The 18,394-nt window shown below is 52.3% G+C and overlaps 1 protein-coding gene and 1 long non-coding RNA gene across 2 annotated transcripts in view; one reads left to right on the top strand and one right to left on the bottom strand.

Moving 5' to 3' along the window:
* The window catches only part of LOC142070123 (heterogeneous nuclear ribonucleoprotein M-like), a 33,708-nt gene extending 23,082 nt beyond the window's left edge, over window positions 1-10,626 (bottom strand). The window contains exon 1 of the mRNA XM_075123237.1: window positions 10,463-10,626. Within this exon, the coding sequence (XP_074979338.1) occupies window positions 10,463-10,554 (92 nt within the window). The 5' untranslated portion in view covers window positions 10,555-10,626. The remainder of the gene's footprint in view (window positions 1-10,462) is intronic.
* A 1,274-nt stretch (window positions 10,627-11,900) lies between these two features.
* Window positions 11,901-17,612, top strand: LOC142070113 (uncharacterized). Its single transcript, XR_012666068.1, has 2 exons — window positions 11,901-12,032; window positions 15,084-17,612. It is a non-coding gene; the product is annotated as an uncharacterized LOC142070113 (long non-coding RNA).
* The last annotated feature ends 782 nt before the right edge of the window (window positions 17,613-18,394 follow it).

Genomic DNA, 18,394 nt, shown 5'->3' with positions numbered 1-18,394 from the left:
CAGTGAGGTAGGTAAGATGGAAACCCCAATAGCAATGTTCCTCTTTCATCCTGAACAGAAGAGAATCTTTAATATTCTGAGGTACTGTGGCCCAGGTATCCAAGTGGTTAAGGCAGTACACCATGCAGACTCCCAAGATGTAGCCTGGCAAATAGAGTCACATGAACACAAGGCTTACCACCTGTAGAAAAAAAAAAAAGCTACAGGTTTACAATGGGAACCTCTCAAAGGACACGGTCTCCCTAATGGTATGAAAAATCCTCTTAAGCAAGCTTTTCAGCTATGGAGCCTCTTAAGGCTCCAGTGAATTCAGCGTTTTGTGGTGGAATGAGAGTGGACTTGTTTAGGCAAACCCTAAGGACTCAGGATGCTTTACACACTTTTCTGAGGGCTTGTCTACACTTGAAATGCTACAGTGGCACAGCTGCAGCGCTGGATCTATGCCATTGTAGCACTTCAGTGTAAACACTTTCCCACACCTCCCCAAGAGGAGGTAACTAGGCAATGGAAGAATTCTTCCGGCAACCTAGCACTATCTACTCCAAGGGTTAGGTTGGCTTAACTATGTCATTCAAGTGTGTGGATTTTTCACACCCCTGAACAATGTAGCTGGGTCAACTTAACTTCTGAGTGTAGACCTGGCTGGCCTGAGGTACATCTTGCAGTGTGTGCGCTAGCTACAGTCAGATACAAATATCCAGACATCCAAGAAAGCCCGTTGCCACAGACAGCTGTTTCATGAAAACCTGGTGGTGAAGACACCAAAGGTTAGAAAGGAGTATTGGTAGAGTCCTTCTCCTGGACAAGGTGGGAGACATTCAGTGACTGTGCCTTTCACATCTTGACTCAACTTTGCTGTATGGAGCTTTATCCAACTGACAACCTGCCCCTAGAGGCAGAGAACCTTCCTCTGGAAAAAAGTTCAGTCTCACATGAAGTCAGGAAGAACTCTGCTTCTCTAACCAAAAAGTAGTGGATGTCCTTATTTATAAAGCAGCGTGTCTCACTGAAGGCAGTCATCTTGCCATCGCTGCTCAATAACTGCGAAGTCTCACCTGCGAAGTGGCCAAAAACTAAGCTTACATCCCAAGAGGCTCTAGTCACTATCAGAGCTAAAAAATCATAAAAGTGAAAATATTCAAATTCGGTCCTTGAGAAAAGCTTGGTTATAAAAGGGAGGGGAGAGTGAGGGAAGAGGAAAGACCTGGGGGGTAGTGAGCCACATGTAAGTGGTCACATCCCCAATTGCTTGTTCTGCAGAATACAAGAAATCCATGGGCTTTTTTTGCTGAATCAGTGAGTTCTAAGCCCTGGTCTACACTAGGACTTTAGGTCGAATTTAGCAGCGTTAAATCGATGTAAACCTGCACTGGTCCACACAATGAAGCCCTTTATTTCGACTTAAAGGGCTCTTAAAATAGATTTCCTTACTCCACCCCTGACAAGTGGATTAGCGCTTAAATCGACGTTGCCGGCTCGAATTTGGGGTACTGTGGACAATTCGATGGTATTGGCCTCTGGGAGCTATCCCAGAGTGCTCCATTATGACCACTCTGGACAGCACTCTCAACTCAGATGCACTGGCCAGGTAGACAGGAAAAGAACCGCGAACTTTTGAATCTCATTTCCTGTTTGGCCAGCGTGGCAAGCTGCAGGTGACCATGCAGAGCTCATCAGCACAGGTGACCATGATGGAGTCCCAGAAGCGCAAAAGAGCTCCAGCATGGACCGAACGGGAGGTACGGGATCTGATCGCTGTTTGGGGAGAGGAATCCGTGCTATCAGAACTCCGTTCCAGTTTTCGAAATGCCAAAACCTTTGTCAAAATCTCCCAGGGCATGAAGGACAGATGCCATAACAGGGACCCGAAGCAGTGCCGCGTGAAACTGAAGGAGCTGAGGCAAGCCTACCAGAAAACCAGAGAGGCGAACAGCCGCTCTGGGTCAGAGCCCCAAACATGCCGCTTCTATGATGAGCTGCATGCCATTTTAGGGGGTTCAGCCACCACTACCCCAGCCGTGTTGTTTCACTCCTTCAATGGAGATGGAGGCAATACGGAAGCAGGTTTTGGGGACGAAGATGATGATGATGAGGAGGAGGTTGTAGATAGCTCACAGCAAGCAAGCGGAGAAACCGGTTTTCCCGACAGCCAGGAACTGTTTCTCACCCTAGACCTGGAGCCAGTACCCTCCGAACCCACCCAAGGCTGCCTCCTGGACCCAGCAGGCGGAGAAGGGACCTCTGGTGAGTGTACCTTTTAAAATACTATACATGGTTTAAAAGCAAGCATGTGAAAGGATTACTTTGCCCTGGCATTTGCGGTTCTCCTAGATGTAGTCCTAAAGCCTTTGCAAAAGGTTTCTGGGGAGGGCAGCCTTATTGCGTCCTTCATGGTAGGACACTTTACCACTCCAGGCCAGTAACACGTACTCGGGAATCATTGTAGAACAAAGCATTGCAGTGTATGTTTGCTGGCATTCAAACAACATCCGTTCTTTATCTCTCTGTGTTATCCTCAGGAGAGTGAGATATAATTCATGGTCACCTGGTTGAAATAGAGTGCTTTTCTTCAGGGGACACTCAGAGGAGCCCATTCCTGCTGGGCTGTTTGCCTGTGGCTAAACAGAAATGTTCCCCGCTGTTAGCCACAGGGAGGGGGGAAGGTTGAGGGGGTAGTCACGCGGTGGGAGGAGGCAAAATGCGACCTTGTAACGAAAGCACATGTGCTATGTATGTAATGTTAACAGCAAGGTTTACCCTGAAAGAGTGTAGCCACTGTTTTATAAAATGTGTCTTTAAATACCGCTGTCCCTTTTTTTTTCTCCACCAGCTGCATGTGTTTCAATGATCACAGGATCTTCTCCTTCCCAGAGGCTAGTGAAGCTTAGAAAGAAAAAAAAACGCACTCGCGATGAAATGTTCTCCGAGCTCATGCTGTCCTCCCACACTGACAGAGCACAGACGAATGCGAAGAGGCAAATAATGTCAGAGTGCAAGAAAGCACAAAATGACCGGGAGGAGAAGTGGCGGGCTGAAGAGAGTAAGTGGCGGGCTGAAGAGAGTAAGTGGCGGGCTGAAGAGAGTAAGTGGCGGGCTGAAGAGAGTAAGTGGCGGGCTGAAGAGAGGGCTGAAGCTCAAATGTGGCGGCAGCGTGATGAGAGGAGGCAGGATTCAATGCTGAGGCTGCTGCAGGACCAAACCAGTATGCTCCAGTGTATGGTTGAGCTGCAGCAAAGGCAGCTGGAGCACAGACTGCCACTGCAGCCCCTCTGTAACCAACCGCCCTCCTCCCCAAGTTCCATAGCCTCCACACCCAGACGCCCAAGAACGCGGTGGGGGGCCCTCCGGCCAACCAGCCACTCCACCACAGAGGATTGCCCAAAAAAAAGAAGGCTATCATTCAATAAATTTTAAAGTTGTAAACTTTTAAAGTGCTGTGTGGCATTTTCCTTCCCTCCTCCACCACCCCTCCTGGGCTACCTTGGTAGTCATCCCCCTATTTGTGTGATGAATGAATAAAGAATGCATGAATGTGAAGCAACAATGACTATTGCCTCTGCAAGCGGTGATTGAAGGGAGGAGGGGCGGGTGGTTAGCTTACAGGGAAGTAGAGTGAACCAAGGGGCAGGGGGTTTCATCAAGGAGAAACAAACAGAACTTTCACACCGTAGCCTGGCCAGTCATGAAACTGTTTTTCAAAGCTTCTCTGATGCGTACCGCGCCCTCCTGTGCTCTTCTAACCGCCCTGGTGTCTGGCTGCGCGTAACCAGCAGCCAGGCGATTTGCCTCAACCTCCCACCCCGCCATAAACGTCTCCCCCTTACTCTCACAGATATTGTGGAGCACACAGCAAGCAGTAATAACAGTGGGAATATTGGTTTCGCTGAGGTCTAAGCGAGTCAGTAAACTGCGCCAGCGCGCCTTTGAACGTCCAAATGCACATTCTACCACCATTCTGCACTTGCTCAGCCTGTAGTTGAGCAGCTCCTGACTACTGTCCAGGCTGCCTGTGTACGGCTTCATGAGCCATGGCATTAAGGGGTAGGCTGGGTCACCAAGGATACATATAGGCATTTCAACATCCCCAACAGTTATTTTCTGGTATGGGAATAAAGTCCCTTCCTGCAGCTTTTGAAACAGACCAGAGTTCCTGAAGATGCGAGCATCATGCACCTTTCCCGGCCATCCCACGTTGATGTTGGTGAAACGTCCCTTGTGATCCACCAGAGCTTGCAGCACTATCGAAAAGTACCCCTTGCGGTTTATGTACTCGGCGGCTTGGTGCTCCGGTGCCAAGATAGGGATATGGGTTCCGTCTATAGCCCCACCACAGTTAGGGAATCCCATTGCAGCAAAGCCATCCACTATGACCTGCACATTTCCCAGGGTCACTACCCTTGATATCAGCAGATCTTTGATTGCGTGGGCTACTTGCATCACAGCAGCCCCCACAGTAGATTTGCCCACTCCAAATCGATTCCCAACTGACCGGTAGCTGTCTGGCGTTGCAAGCTTCCACAGGGCTATCGCCACTCGCTTCTCAACTGTGAGGGCTGCTCTCATCTTGGTATTCATGCGCCTCAGGGCGGGGGAAAGCAAGTCAAAGTTCCATGAAAGTGCCCTTACGCATGCGAAAGTTTCGCAGCCACTGGGAATCGTCCCAGACCTGCAACACTATGCGGTCCCACCAGTCTGTGCTTGTTTCCCGAGCCCAGAATCGGCGTTCCACAGCATGAACCTGCCCCATTAGCACCATGATGCATGCATTGGCAGGGCCCATGCTTTCAGAGAAATCTGTGTCCATGTCCTGATCACTCACGTGACTGCGCTGACGTCGCCTCCTCGCCCGGTATCGCTTTGCCAGGTTCTGGTGCTGCATATACTGCTGGATAATGCGTGTGGTGTTTAATGTGCTCCTAATTGCCAAAGTGAGCTGAGCGGCCTCCATGCTTGCCTTGGTATGGTGTCCGCACAGAAAAAAGGCACGGAACGATTGTCTGCCATTGCTCTGACGGAGGGAGGGGCGACTGACGACACAGCTTACAGGGTTGGCTTCAGGGAGCTAAAATCAAAAAAGGGGGTGTCTTTACATCAAGGAGTATTTCAGGCAGGACTTCATGGAGGGTTCCAATAAGAAATGGTGCACCTAAGTTATCGTTTTTATTGGAACAAGGAGGTTAGCCTGGCCTCTGATTGATACATGGCTAGATTTACCTCGCTGCACCTTCTCTGTGAGTGACTGCAGTGTGACCTAGAGGAATGAGTCCCCTAGACAGGGGAGGAGGCAAATGAGTACAAAACAAATCTGGTCTATTTCTTGTTTTGACCCACTCCATCTATCTTTTACATCTTTGGCTGGCAGCAGACGGTGCAGAAGGACTGCATGTCATCCACATCTCATGGCTGCTCGGCAGAAGATGGTACAGTACGACTGCTAGCCATCTTCATCTCTTGCCTGCCTGGCAGAAGATGGTACAATACGACTGCTAGCAGTCCGTATCGCCTGCCCGCTCACCATAAGACGGTTCAATAGGACTGACTGCAGGACTAAAGAGAATGACCTGGTCAAGTCACTCCAAATTTAGTCCCTGCGCCCATGTCTGGCCAGGAGCACCTCAGACATGACGATGACGGCTACCAGTCGTACTGTACCGTCTGCTACCACAAGGCAAGGGGTTGCTGCTACTGTGTAGCAATGCCGTATCGCGTCTGCCAGCACCCAGGAGACATAGGGTGACGGTTACCTGAGCGGGCTCCATGCTTGCCGTGGTATGGCGTCTGCACAGGTAACTCAGGAAAAAAGGCACGAAATGATTGTCTGCCCTTGCTTTCACGGAGGGAGGGAGGGAACGGGGGCCTGACGATATGTACCCAGAACCACCCGCGACAATGTTTTAGCCCCATCAGGCATTGGGATCTCAACCCAGAATTCCAATGGGCAGCGGAGACTGCGGGAACTGTGGGATAGCTACCCACAGTGCAACGCTCCGGAAGTCGACTCTAGCCTCGGTACTGTGGAAGCGCTCCGCCGAGTTAATGCACTTAATGCACTTAGAGCATTTTCTGTGGGGACACACACACTCGAATATATAAAACAGATTTCTAAAAAACCGACTTCTATAAATTCGACCTTATTCCGTAGTGTAGACATACCCTACGTCTAAGGCCTCAGAAAAGCTTATCACTAGAAGGGGAAGCACTAGCTGCTTTTCTGGTGGGGACAAAGATGAAAGAATTGTTTCTGGCTCATCCTCCACATACTCATCTTCCTGTTTTACTGAGCCCCTAAGACTGAGATGACAGCTGTTTACAAACCAAATTTTGGTTGCCATAAATTTATGGTAGGCCAGAAAGCCCGGAGTCAATGGTCAGAGCTCTTCCAGCTCCAAGGCAACAAGACAGTCCCATGATCTTATTTCAACCATAAGAACTCATGGACTCCAAATTCCAAAGGACAGCTGTTCTCCACCAACAGGACAAGGAGTCAAGGATCTGACAAATTATGTGCTAGACTTGGCTACCATTGTATGCTGGCCTTTCCTCTCTATCACACACACACACAGATCTCCTTAGTTTTCTGACACCCTGGACCATATGAAAAGATGGATGAAAACTCAAGAGTCAATGGCAGAAAACACAAGGATCTCTCCCCATTCCTATTCAACATCTGCACGCAGCCACTAGGCAAACTGGTCTCAGACTTTAAGGCCAGAAGGGACCATCATGATCATCTAGTCTCCATTATTAACACTTGTTACTTCTCAGCTGGACTACAGCAATGCAATATAGTTGGGCATGCAGTATTCCACACTTCGAGAACTCCAACTGATAAAGAATGCTGTCACAATCTCCTCAGAAACAGTGGCTCCCATTAATACATCACACCTGTCCTCTGCTCCCTACACTGGCTTCTCATAGAATATCAAATCAAGTTCAAGGTCTCTGTCCTTATCCTCAAGGAATTTGATGGCCTGGGCCCAGTATATCTAAGAGGTTGCTCTAAAGGTCTAAGATGAAGACTATTCTCAACCACTTCACTCCTCAGGAACAAGTGAATTTTCTACAATAAGGGAAGGTGACTTATTACTCCTGGGGGAATTCTCCATCACTACACAAGCACAGAATTAATGTCCCCCACAGATAAATTGATTCACATGCACCTTCCAAGCAGCAGTCGGGGGAGAAGGGGGCACATCTGGTTTGGGCATCAGGAGCAGCCGGGGGAGATGTAAATCACCACCTCAGGAGGCTGGGGGGGGAGGGGGGGAGGGAGGAGAGGAGAGACAGTGACAGGACTTCCTCTGCTCCTGGGGTCAGGTCAGACCCACCTCCAGGAACCTCCCCAACTTCAGAAAGCTCTTCACACACACACCCACTTCCTGACCCCATTGCTCCCAGCCACAGGAGAAGGGGTCACTGTATGGGGGAGCTGCCCCTCATCTGCCCAACCCCCATGCATCCAGACCCCCCACTGTACCTAGACCCCCCTGCCAAGCCTCATCCTCCTCCCCCCCCCGCCCCCAACTGAGCCCCAACCACCTTCACTTGGATCCACGCCCCAGGAATTCTCATTCCCCCTGCACCTTCAACAAGCCCTAATACTTCCAGATTCACCTCACACGGAGATCCTCCACCAAGCCACCCACACCAAGACTGCCCCATAAAGAATTCATCCCACACCTCGATCCCCCTACACACACTAAGCCCCTCCACATTTGGATCCTGCCAGGCTGGGCCTGCTTGCCCGACACCTGGATGAGGGGGGCAGGGCTGGGTATGCATGACTGTCACTCTGTCTCACTGTGGAACCATAGAGATGTGCTAATATACCTAGTAAGGAATCTATTTATCAAAAGACATTTCCTGAATCTTTTTATTGTTTGTATTGTTACAAACATACTTTCTGATGGGTATTTTAAATAATTGAAAATGTGATTATATTGTGTTTTGGTAAATAAAATACAGAGTTCTACAAAATTTTAAAATACTGAGAGCAGTACTTTTAATTTTTTAGCACAGAATTCCCTCAGGAGTAATCTATGCATGAGACAGAACTCAGTGGCTAGAATGAACTCTCACAGGAATTAAGGACTGTCACATACCTCCGAACCTTCCACTCAAAGTGCAAGGTACATCACTTTAACCATCCCTTGTTTAGCAAAAATAGAAATTATGTGTGTATACATATTAAAAGAATTCTAAAACAAGACACACCACTGCACACACTTCTCTCCCTCAAGAGAGGATGTAAGAACACAACACATTGCAGATATTAGTCGTATTGCTAAATGCACTATTGGAAGGTGCTCGGATAGTATGGTGATGAGTTTGGTATAGGAATCTATACATTTTAAACCCCAGAGATAAACAGTATTTACTTTGCCTCTGTGTTTAAGAGTAATGACCCTTATTATGGTCTAACTCAATAATGCTAGGATAATAAGGCCTGACTGATTCAAGGCATCAGGAAACCATGGCACAAGCTGCATCTCTAACAGCAATAGGGCCATTCACTGAGAACCAGCATCTCACTTTTCCTGATGCTGAAGCCTACAAAATAACTGGTAGCAGCTAGGCTTGACTGAATATGACATAACTAGTCTTTTTTATATCAATGGAGGCACATGAGTATGCATTCCTCCGTCTTCCTAGTGGAGGAAGAATCAGAGGTTACTAGCAGAGCTTCCACAGTCCCTGCTACCAAGACAACACCACAGAAGAAATACTAGCAGTAGACACTGTCACGGAGTCCCCAGGCGATGTTCTGGAACTGCTCCCTACGAAGCCAGTCAGGACTCTGGGGAAGTCTCCTGTCTGTGAGCAGACTGTCTACAGGACACACAGCTTCCACCTTCCTTGGTCTGACCTCGGAGCATTCAGCATCCTCTGCCCCTCTGTGTGCTTCCCACAGCAACTCCACCCAGGCGGGGTCCTGGGGAAGCCAGAGGGTCCTGCCCCCCAATTCCACAGTCAGACGTGACTCTCAGCCAGCCAGTAAAACAGAAGGTTTATTAGACGACAGGAACATGGTCTAACACAGAGCCTGTACGTGCAGAGAACAGGACCCCTCAGCTGGGTCCATTTTGGGAGGCAGTGAGCCAGACAACCACGTCTGCACTTCACTCCATGTCCCCAGCCAGCCCCAAACTGACTCCCCCTCCAGCCCCTCCTCCTCCTCTAGGCTTTGTCTCTTTCCTGGGCCAGGAAGTCACCAGATTCCTTTGTTCTCCAACCCTGTAGCTCTCACCTTGCAGGGGGGAAGGACCCAGGCCATCAGTTGCCAGGAAACAGGGTGTCGGCCATTCTCTGTGTCCAGACCCCTGCACACACCTGCCCTCCAGTGCTCTGCAACGACCATACACCCTTATCCCACCACCTAGATACTTAAGAACTGCCATAGGGGAAACTGAGGCACCCCCACAATATTCAAAGGAAACACATTAAGAACAGTCCCGCTTCATCACAGACACCAAGACCTGCACCCTCCTTTACGTCAAGATGGGAGCAAGAGCATTTGTCAGCACCATGACTCTTCTGCTTCACCCTCCAGCCAGGGAACAATGTCCAGATACCAAGAAGCTGATCTGAAGTCCCAAACCTGCTTAGTAGGCTCAATAATGAAGAGTAGGGATTTATTAAGATCCCACCTGATCTTAGAGACCAAAAACATGGGACCCTAATGACATTACTGCACTGCATGAAACACAGGTCTCAATTTAACATCCCCAGCTGCCTCAGCCATGCCACTTAACCAAAAACAGGCAAAATAGCTATATAATCAAGTAATCTAACAGGACAAGCATCAGGAAAAGGTAACAAGCCTAAGAGGACAGCACCCCAAGCAATGCCCATAAACACTTTTCTTTTTAAATAAAAATGCAGCAAGCTAACCTTGTGAGGAAGGAAAAGCACGCCACCACCATCCAACCCCACCCCCCACTGCACACATTCAGCCAGACCCCCCAGCCTCCCGCACCCATGCCATCCTACTCCACCCCCCAGTACCCACACCCAGCCAGACCCCCAGCCTCCCACACCCACGCCATCCTACCCCAGCCCCCACACCCAGACCCAGCCAGACCCCCAGCCTCCCACACCCATGCCATCCTACTCCACCCCCCAGTACCCACACCCAGCCAGACCCCCCAGCCTCCCGCACCCATGCCATCCTACTCCACCCCCCAGTACCCACACCCAGCCAGACCCCCAGCCTCCCGCACCGCCCCTGCTCCAGCTCCCACACCCCCATTCCGCCGGGCCCCACGCCGTCCCTCAGCCAGGCCGCCGCTTCCAGCACCGGTTCCTTCCGTCCACCGAGCCCCCCGCCCGCAGCCGCGCCGGCCCGAGGCCCCGGCCCCCACACGCGGGGACGCGGCCTCCTGCTCCCCCGGCCAGGCAGCCGCCCGCAACACGCCCGGGGCCGAGCCCCGTGGGGACCGAGTTCCGCCGGGCGGCGCCTCACCTCTTGGGCGGCCCGTCCCCGGCGCTGCCTGCCCCGTTGGCTGCCGCCGTCTCCTCCATTTTGCCGCTGCCCTCAGTCCCCACGGCCGCCATTTCCTCCGCGCAGCCCCTTTGTGCGAGCAGCGGCCACCCCGCGCCGTGCCCCGGAGCACGCCGGGAAAGGGGCGGGGCCGCGCCCCCCTGCGGCCACGTGGTTCGGGACGCTGACGTCGGGGGGCTGTTCCCGGGCTCGGGGCGGCGGCGCGAGACGAGAGCGGCGGGGGCGCGAGACCCAGGGCGGTGCCGGGGCCCGGCGTCTCTGCTGCTGCTGCTGGCGGCGCCGTGTCCGGGGTCGGGCCGGTGGCTGCGGGGGGTCGGGCTGGGCGTGCGGTGCTGGGGGGCCGTGTCTGGGGGTCGGGCCGGTGTGTGCGGGGGGTCGGGCTGGGCGTGCGGTGCTGGGGGGCCGTGTCCGGGGTCAGGCCGGTGGCTGCGGGGGGTCGGGCTGGGCGTGCGGTGCTGGGGGGCCGTGTCTGGGGGTCGGGCCGGTGTGTGCGGGGGGTCGGGCTGGGCGTGCGGTGCTGGGGGGCCGTGTCCGGGGTCGGGCCGGTGGCTGCGGGGGTAGGACTGGGCGTGCGGTGCTGGGGGGCCGTGTCCGGGGGTCAGGCCGGTGTGTGCGGGGGGTCGGGCTGGGGGGCCGTGTCGGGGGGTCGGGCTGGGCGTGCGGTGCTGGGGGGCCGTGTCCGGGGGGTCAGGCCGGTGTGTGCGGGGGGTCGGGCTCGGCCTGTGGTGCTGGGGGGCCGTGTCCGGGGTCGGGCCGGTGGCTGCGGGGGGTCGGGCTGGGCGTGCGGTGCTGGGGGGCCGTGTCCGGGGTCGGGCCGGTGGCTGCGGGGGGTCGGGCTGGGCGTGCGGTGCTGGGGGGCCGTGTCCGGGTCGGGCCGGTGGCTGCGGGGGGTCGGGCTGGGCGTGCGGTGCTGGGGGGCCGTGTCCGGGGGTCAGGCCGGTGTGTGCGGGGGGTCGGGCTCGGCCTGTGGTGCTGGGGGGGCCGTGTCTGGGGGTCGGGCCGGTGGCTGCGGGGGGTCGGGCTGGGCATGCGGTGCTGGGGGGCCGTGTCCGGGGTCTGGCCGGTGTGTGCGGGGGGTCGGGCTCGGCCTGCGGTGCTGGGGGGCCGTGTCCGGGGTTAGGCCGGTGGCTACAGGGGGTCGGACTGGGCATGGCGCTGAGCCAGGGGCCAGACAAACAGCTGTTCCCCCACCGCACACCTGCCTGCGGGCTCCGGCCCTCTCCACCAGACCACGCCAGGATGGCTTCAGGGCTCCCCCGAAGGCAGCTCTCGGTGACTTTAGCTGCTGGGGGGCGCTGGTGCACGCTGTCCCCAAGTCGCCCTAAGACCTCGACCTCGGTATGGGGGAGTTCAGCGCTGTAGCGTGTGACGGGACGCTAGGCCGAGCCGCAGCCAGCTCTTTCGTTATTCTGTGGCGAGAGAAAAGCTCAAAGAGGTTCTAGAGCCCTTACGCAGACCATTCACTCGTCCTTTCAATTCACCGGGCTTTGGAACCCGTGTCCCCTGCCTAGCCAGCGCCGTTGCGTTGAGGGTGAGTCCCTCCATCAGGGTGGGCCGGGGACAGTTCTGGGGCCTGAGCTCACACGACAAGGATGACAACCCTTTATCACTCCTGCCCCCAGGGGCGGCACGTTGTATGGACCTGTGGTGCCCAGGCACCCAGGGCTGGGGGCCCTGCTCCACCAATGTTTGGAACTGGGTCTCTCCCCCAGCCCTGCCTGGAGCCGCCCCCGGCTCCCACCTGCCTCACCCCACCGCACGCCTCACTGGGCCCCGGAGCATCCCTGCCTGCATGAAAGCAGCATGGCTCTCCCTTGCCTGCCCACTTCCTGGATCCCAATAGGGCTGTTGCTTAAGGCTCCAGCACAGCACAAGAGCAGTGCCAATGGCAGGCTGAGGCAGCTGCTGTTGCTGCACATCGGGAGGGAGCACGCACACGCTGGCAGTCCTCCCTTCCCCTTGCACCCACCCAGAGGAGACGCCGAGGGGGCTTCCGGCGGGAGACATCGGGGGTGGACCCCACTCACCTGAGCAGCTGCTGGGGCTTCGGTGAGTGTTGGGCCCTGTGATCTTCCCCTGGCACCGCCCCCCCCCTCCCCCCAGCCACAACTCCTGCCCAACACTGGGCAAGGGGCAGCCCCATCCCCCATCCCCAGTGTGGCTATGGTGAGGGGCAGCAGGGGAGGAAGAAAGCCACATGTGATGGCAGTCCCCTTCCTGTAAGCGCCGCACCCCCTCCCCTTACCCACAACCCTCTTCAGCCCCCAAACTCCCTCCCAGAGCCTGCACCCCTCACCCCCTCCTGCACCTCCAGCCCCTACCCCAGCCCAGAGCCTGCACCCAGCACCCAAACTCCATCCCAGAGCCTGTACCCCCACCCCCTTCCCACACACTCCCTCCTGCACCCAAACTCCCTCCTACAACCCCACTCCTTGCCTCAACCCAGAGCCTACACCCAAACTCCATCCCAGAGCCTGTACCCAGCACCCAGACTCTATCCCAGAGCCCAACCTCTCAACCATCCTACACCCCAATCCCTGCCCCAGCCCAGGGCCTGCACCTCAGACCTCCTCCCCGCACCCAAACTCCCTCGCAGAGCCTTATCCAGGTGGGGGGGCGCCCCCCTTTGGGCACCACCAAAATTTCTACAAACCTGCTGCCCCAATAACAGGGAGACCGGGGGGAATCCAACACAAACCACAAATGATCATTTGGGCAAGCAATCCCATCATGCTGAGCACCTAGGCAAGGTGGGTGTGTCCATGCAAATGAGATCACCTGAAGGTTTTTTCCACAGCTCACCACTAGATGTCAGAGGAGAGCTCATTCAGACTCTGCTTACATGTAAATCATCTGGGGTTTAGTTACTTGAGTGCACATGAGAAAGGACCCTGATAAACTCTTCATGTGCAAAAGTCCTTTTGTTTTTTCAGAATCAGCCTAACACAATTTCACTAAGGCTTAAGCTCTATTTAAAAAAAACAATTTAGGCTTCAAACAAGCCTCAGAAATGTCAGCACGTATGTCAGATTGTATAAATGCCTGAAACTGAGCATTATAATAGAAGATAAAGGGCTGACCTAGAAGGGAAGGCCTTAAAAGCCAGAGGCTAAGCGACCAAGGGGAACTAGTGAATGGGACCACAACCAGGGGAGTTTGAGAGAGGACGAAGGCGAGATCCCCCTGCTGAACAAATAAGGTGCGAGTACTAACCTTGGGGTGAGTGAGTTTGTTTGGCTGTTTGTCTTTTTCTTCCAGGTTATTTCAGTTACGGGGTCAGTTGCGATTATTGGTTGGGGACAGTCTGAGCCTTTGTTCCCTTGATCATCCTTGAGATCATCCTCCCACTGTGTGATTAACGAGGGGGTAGGCCTGACCTAGGAGGGAAGGCCTTAAAAGCCAGTGGCTAAGCAACCAAGGGACCACAAACAGGGGAGTTTGAGAGAGGGTGAAGGAGAGCCCCCTGCTGAACAGTGTTGTCTCTTGAATCCCTTTCTATTAATTCATAGCGGTTTTCTCTCCCCTCTTGGCTCCCCGGCCAAGAAACTGCACAGAAGGGCTCAGTTCCTAATGGGAGCACTGGGCAGTCCTTCAGAAAGGTACAAGGTGGCATTTCCCACTTGGGCCTAGTGCTGATCTCAGTGTTGACCTCACCATGCTGACAGCATGGAGTCACAGTGCAGAGCTGAGATGATCTCTTTCCTTTTTCTCACGTATAGCCAGGAGTACATAGTGTGTCTAGCGATCGCATTAGTTGTCACTGGATCTGCCTCTCCTGCCTGGTTTGAGCAGGTTTCCTATGGCCAGGGACTGAGAATCATGTTAGTACTGGAAACAGCTAGTGATAAAAATCCACGTTTTCCCTTGCAGCAGCTATCCAATTTGCCAGGTACATCATGATATCCCTGTTCTGGATCGAAGGATCTAGCCATGCTGCTGGCTTCACATGCTCTTGCAGGGGTAGACTGGCTGGACCAGATTCCTCTTGCAGTGACACTGGTGTCAATTGTTAATAACTTTGTGGAAGTCCATGAGTTTACACTGGTGTAAAATCTGTGGGAAGTAAGAATCAGGCTCATAATGTTTATATTAAAAATCCAGGGTTTTGTGGTAACAGGACTGTTACAAAATCAGACACCTCTGTAAGACAAGGGCACCTTTCTCCATAGGTGCCAACTTTTCCCGGCGCCGGTGGGTGCTCAAACCCCCCCCCCCCCGGCTCTGCCCCGACCTCCATCCAAACCCTTCCCCAAAGTCTCCGCCTCCTCCCTGCCCCATTGGACTCCTTCCCCAAATCCCTGCCCTGACTCCGCCTCTTCCCCCAGCATGCCGCTTTTCTCCCTCCTCCCCCCCTCCTTCCCAGCGCTTGCCGCCACAAAACAGCTGTTTTCTGGCAGGAAGCACTGGGAGCTAGGGAGAGAAGTGGGGACATGGTACGCTCAGGGGAGGAGGCGGAGGTGAGCTGGGGCGGGGAGCTTGTCTGCCGGTAGGTGCAGAGCACCCACCAATTTTTCCCTGTTGGTACTCCAGTCCCAGAGCACTGATGGAGTCAGCGCCTATGCCTTTCTCCATTTGTACCTAGTCTGGGAGAAGGAAAATCAGCTCTCCCACAGAGGCTGCCGAGATGAGCTTGCAGAGCCTGAATCTTTGGAAAGGGCAAGAGACAGAACAATATCTATTGTCGTTAATGACATGTGGAGGTTGAATTTCTGAATCATCCTGTGGAGGAGCAGATGACCCGTCCAACACCTGCAGCCAAGAAGGGATTAAAGAACTCCTGTGGTCAGCTTCAGCCCCCTTCCATCGCATCAGTGAGGCTTGTCAGGCCTGGGGGCTGGCTCTTGTGGGTGACACTCTGTGCAGTTTGCTGGGAAGAAAGCAGAGCTAGGGCCCCTGGTGAGGGCTCTGTGATACTAATGGAAGGGTGACTTGAGAAGCTGGACCCCAGAACTAAACCCCAGCCCAACCTTTAGTAATGCAGAAGAGTGGGTGATGAGAGGGCCTGCAGTTTCCCCAACCCTGGCACGAGGAAGGGGTCTGACCTCCTGAGGGCTGTGGAAGTATTTTCCTCTTGTTAGGACTGCTCCATATCTGTGGCAGGGGGTGGACCACTTAGAGATGCAGCCGGAGGGCTGTACCCCATGTCCCAGAATGGAACCCTAGGGCTGCTGCTGCCCAGACAGTGACATTTGAGGGAAGCAAGACACCTGCCCTCACCACAAGGGGCCCATCTCGAGACATAACCTTCAACACTCCTCACATGTGGAATTGAAGCAGGAGAACATGTCTAAGGAAATGATGAGGCAGGATCCTGTGGAAAAATAGTATGTGATCATGTAATTAAAGGCTGTATCATAACGCACACCCACAACGGGGCCGAATGAAAACACAGGCACCTTAATTCTGGCAGTTACTAACTTTTGAGGGCTGAGTAAGGTGTTAGACACAATTCTGCCTGTTTTTTCATTTTTTGAGTAAACTTAATTTGTTCTCAAGAGCTCCCAAGCTAAATCAGTCATTCGGTATCAACCTGTCCATTCTTTCATTCTCTTTAGAAACCATTTTCTAGAGAGACATTTGCAATAGCAGTTAATGATTAGGTGACACAAGCCAACCCATCTGGCAGTATCTCTGCACTTTGTCAAACAAGGCCATTTTCAATGAGGACCAAGCTATCAGGAACAGTATCCCCAATAATGTCACGGCAAACCTTGTGGCTGACCTTTGTGATTTTGTCCTCACCCACAACTATTTCACATTTGGGGACAATATATACCTTGAAGACAGCGGCACTGCTATGAGTACCCACATGGCCCCAAGGTATGCCAAAATTTTTATGGCTGACTTAGAACAATGCTTCATTAGCTCTCATCCCCTAACGCCCCTACTCTACTTGCGCTACATTGATGACATCTTCATCATCTGGACCCATGGAAAAGAAGCCCTTGAGGAATTCCACCATGATTTCAACAATTTCCATCCCACCATCAACCTCAGCCTAGACCAATCCACACAAGCGGTCCATTTCCTAGACACTACTGTGCTAATAAGGACACATAAACACCACCCTATTCCGGAAACCTACTGACCGCTATACTTCCCTATGTGCCTCTAGCTTCCATCCAGGACACACCACGTGATCCATTGTCTACAGCCAAGCTCTTAAGATACAACCGCATTTGCTCCAATCCCTCAGAGAGAGACAAACACCTACAAGATCTCTATCAAGCATTCTTACAACTACAATGCCCACCTGCTGAAGTGAAGAAACAGATTCACAGAGCCAGAAGAGGACCCAGAAGTCACCTACTGCAGGACAGGCCCAACAAAGAAAATAACAGAACGCCACTAGCCATTACCTTCAGCCCCCAACTAAAACATCTCCAGCGCATCATCAAGGATCTACAACCTATCCTGAAAAATGATCCATCGCTCTCACAGATCTTGGGAGACAGACCAGTCCTCGCTTACAGACAGCCCCCCAACCTGAAGCAAATACTCTCCAGCAGCCACACACCACACAACAAAAACACTAACCCAGGAACCTATCCTTGCAACAAAGCCCAATGCCAACTCTGTCCACATATTTATTCAAGTGACACCATCATAGGACCTAATTACATTAGCCACGCCATCAGGGGCTCGCTCACCTGCACATCTACCAATGTGATATATGCCATCAAGTGCCAGCAATGCCCCTCTGCCATGTACATTGGCCAAACCAGACAGTCTCTACGCAAAAGAATAATAAATGGACACAAATCTAACATCAGGAATCATAACATTCAAAAACCACTAGGAGAACACTTCAACCTCTCTGCCTACTCAGTAAAAGATTTAAGGGTGGCAATTTTGCAACAGAAAAGCTTCAAAAACGGACTCCAGTGAGAAACTGCTGAGCTTGAATTAATATGCAAACTAGATACCATTAACTTGGGTTTGAATAGAGACTGGCAGGGTCATTCCACATATTGAATCTATTTCCTTAAGTTAAGTATCCTCACACCTTCTTGTCAACTGTCTAAATGGGCCAGCCTGATTATCACGAAAAAAGTTTTTTTTTCCTCCTGCTGATAATAGCTCATCTTAATTAATTAGCCTCTTACTCCACCTTTTCATGTTCTCTGTGTGTGTGTGTGTGTGTGTGTGTATATCTTCTTACTATATGTTCCATTCTATGCATCCGATGAAGTGGGTTGTAGCCCACGAAAGCTTATGCTCAAATAAATTTGTTAGTCTCTCGGTGCCACAAGTACTCCTGTTCTTTTTGCGGATACAGACTAACGTGGCTGCTACTCTGAAACCTAAATTACTTAAGTATATTTTGCTTAGTAATTGAATTCTTTTAAAATTACTAAGTAATTCCATTTCTTCTAAGAATGATAGTATTAACAGTACTACAAAATGGACAAACTTTTAGCTAAGTAACCGATAATTGTTATTCATTATAATGGCAACACAACTCATTGTCTATTACAGAGAAGTAAAAGCTACATTAGAAGAATGCTAAGGTTCCAAAGTTAAACAATAAAAGTTACCTGGCTGCAGAATGGCTCTTTACCTGTGGAACTGGAGGAAGCAGTTAGTCTGAACTGGCCGTAGTGCTCGGAAAACCACTTTCCAATAGCTGGTTTCAGAGTAACAGCCGTGTTAGTCTGTATTCGCAAAAAGAAAGGAGTACTTGTGGCACCTTAGAGACTAACCAATTTATTTGAGCATAAGCTTTCGTGAGCTACAGCTCACTTCATCGGATGCATACTGTGGAAACTGCAGAAGACATTATATACACAGAGACCATGAAACAATACCTCCTCCCACCCCACTCTCCTGCTGGTAATAGCTTATCTAAAGTGACCACTCTCTTTACAATGTGTATGATAATCAAGGTGGGCC

Source organism: Caretta caretta, chromosome 25 (genome assembly GCF_965140235.1).
Source record: "Caretta caretta isolate rCarCar2 chromosome 25, rCarCar1.hap1, whole genome shotgun sequence".
Taxonomy (NCBI): Eukaryota; Metazoa; Chordata; order Testudines; family Cheloniidae; genus Caretta; species Caretta caretta.
This window is presented reverse-complemented; position numbering and strand designations above follow the sequence as displayed.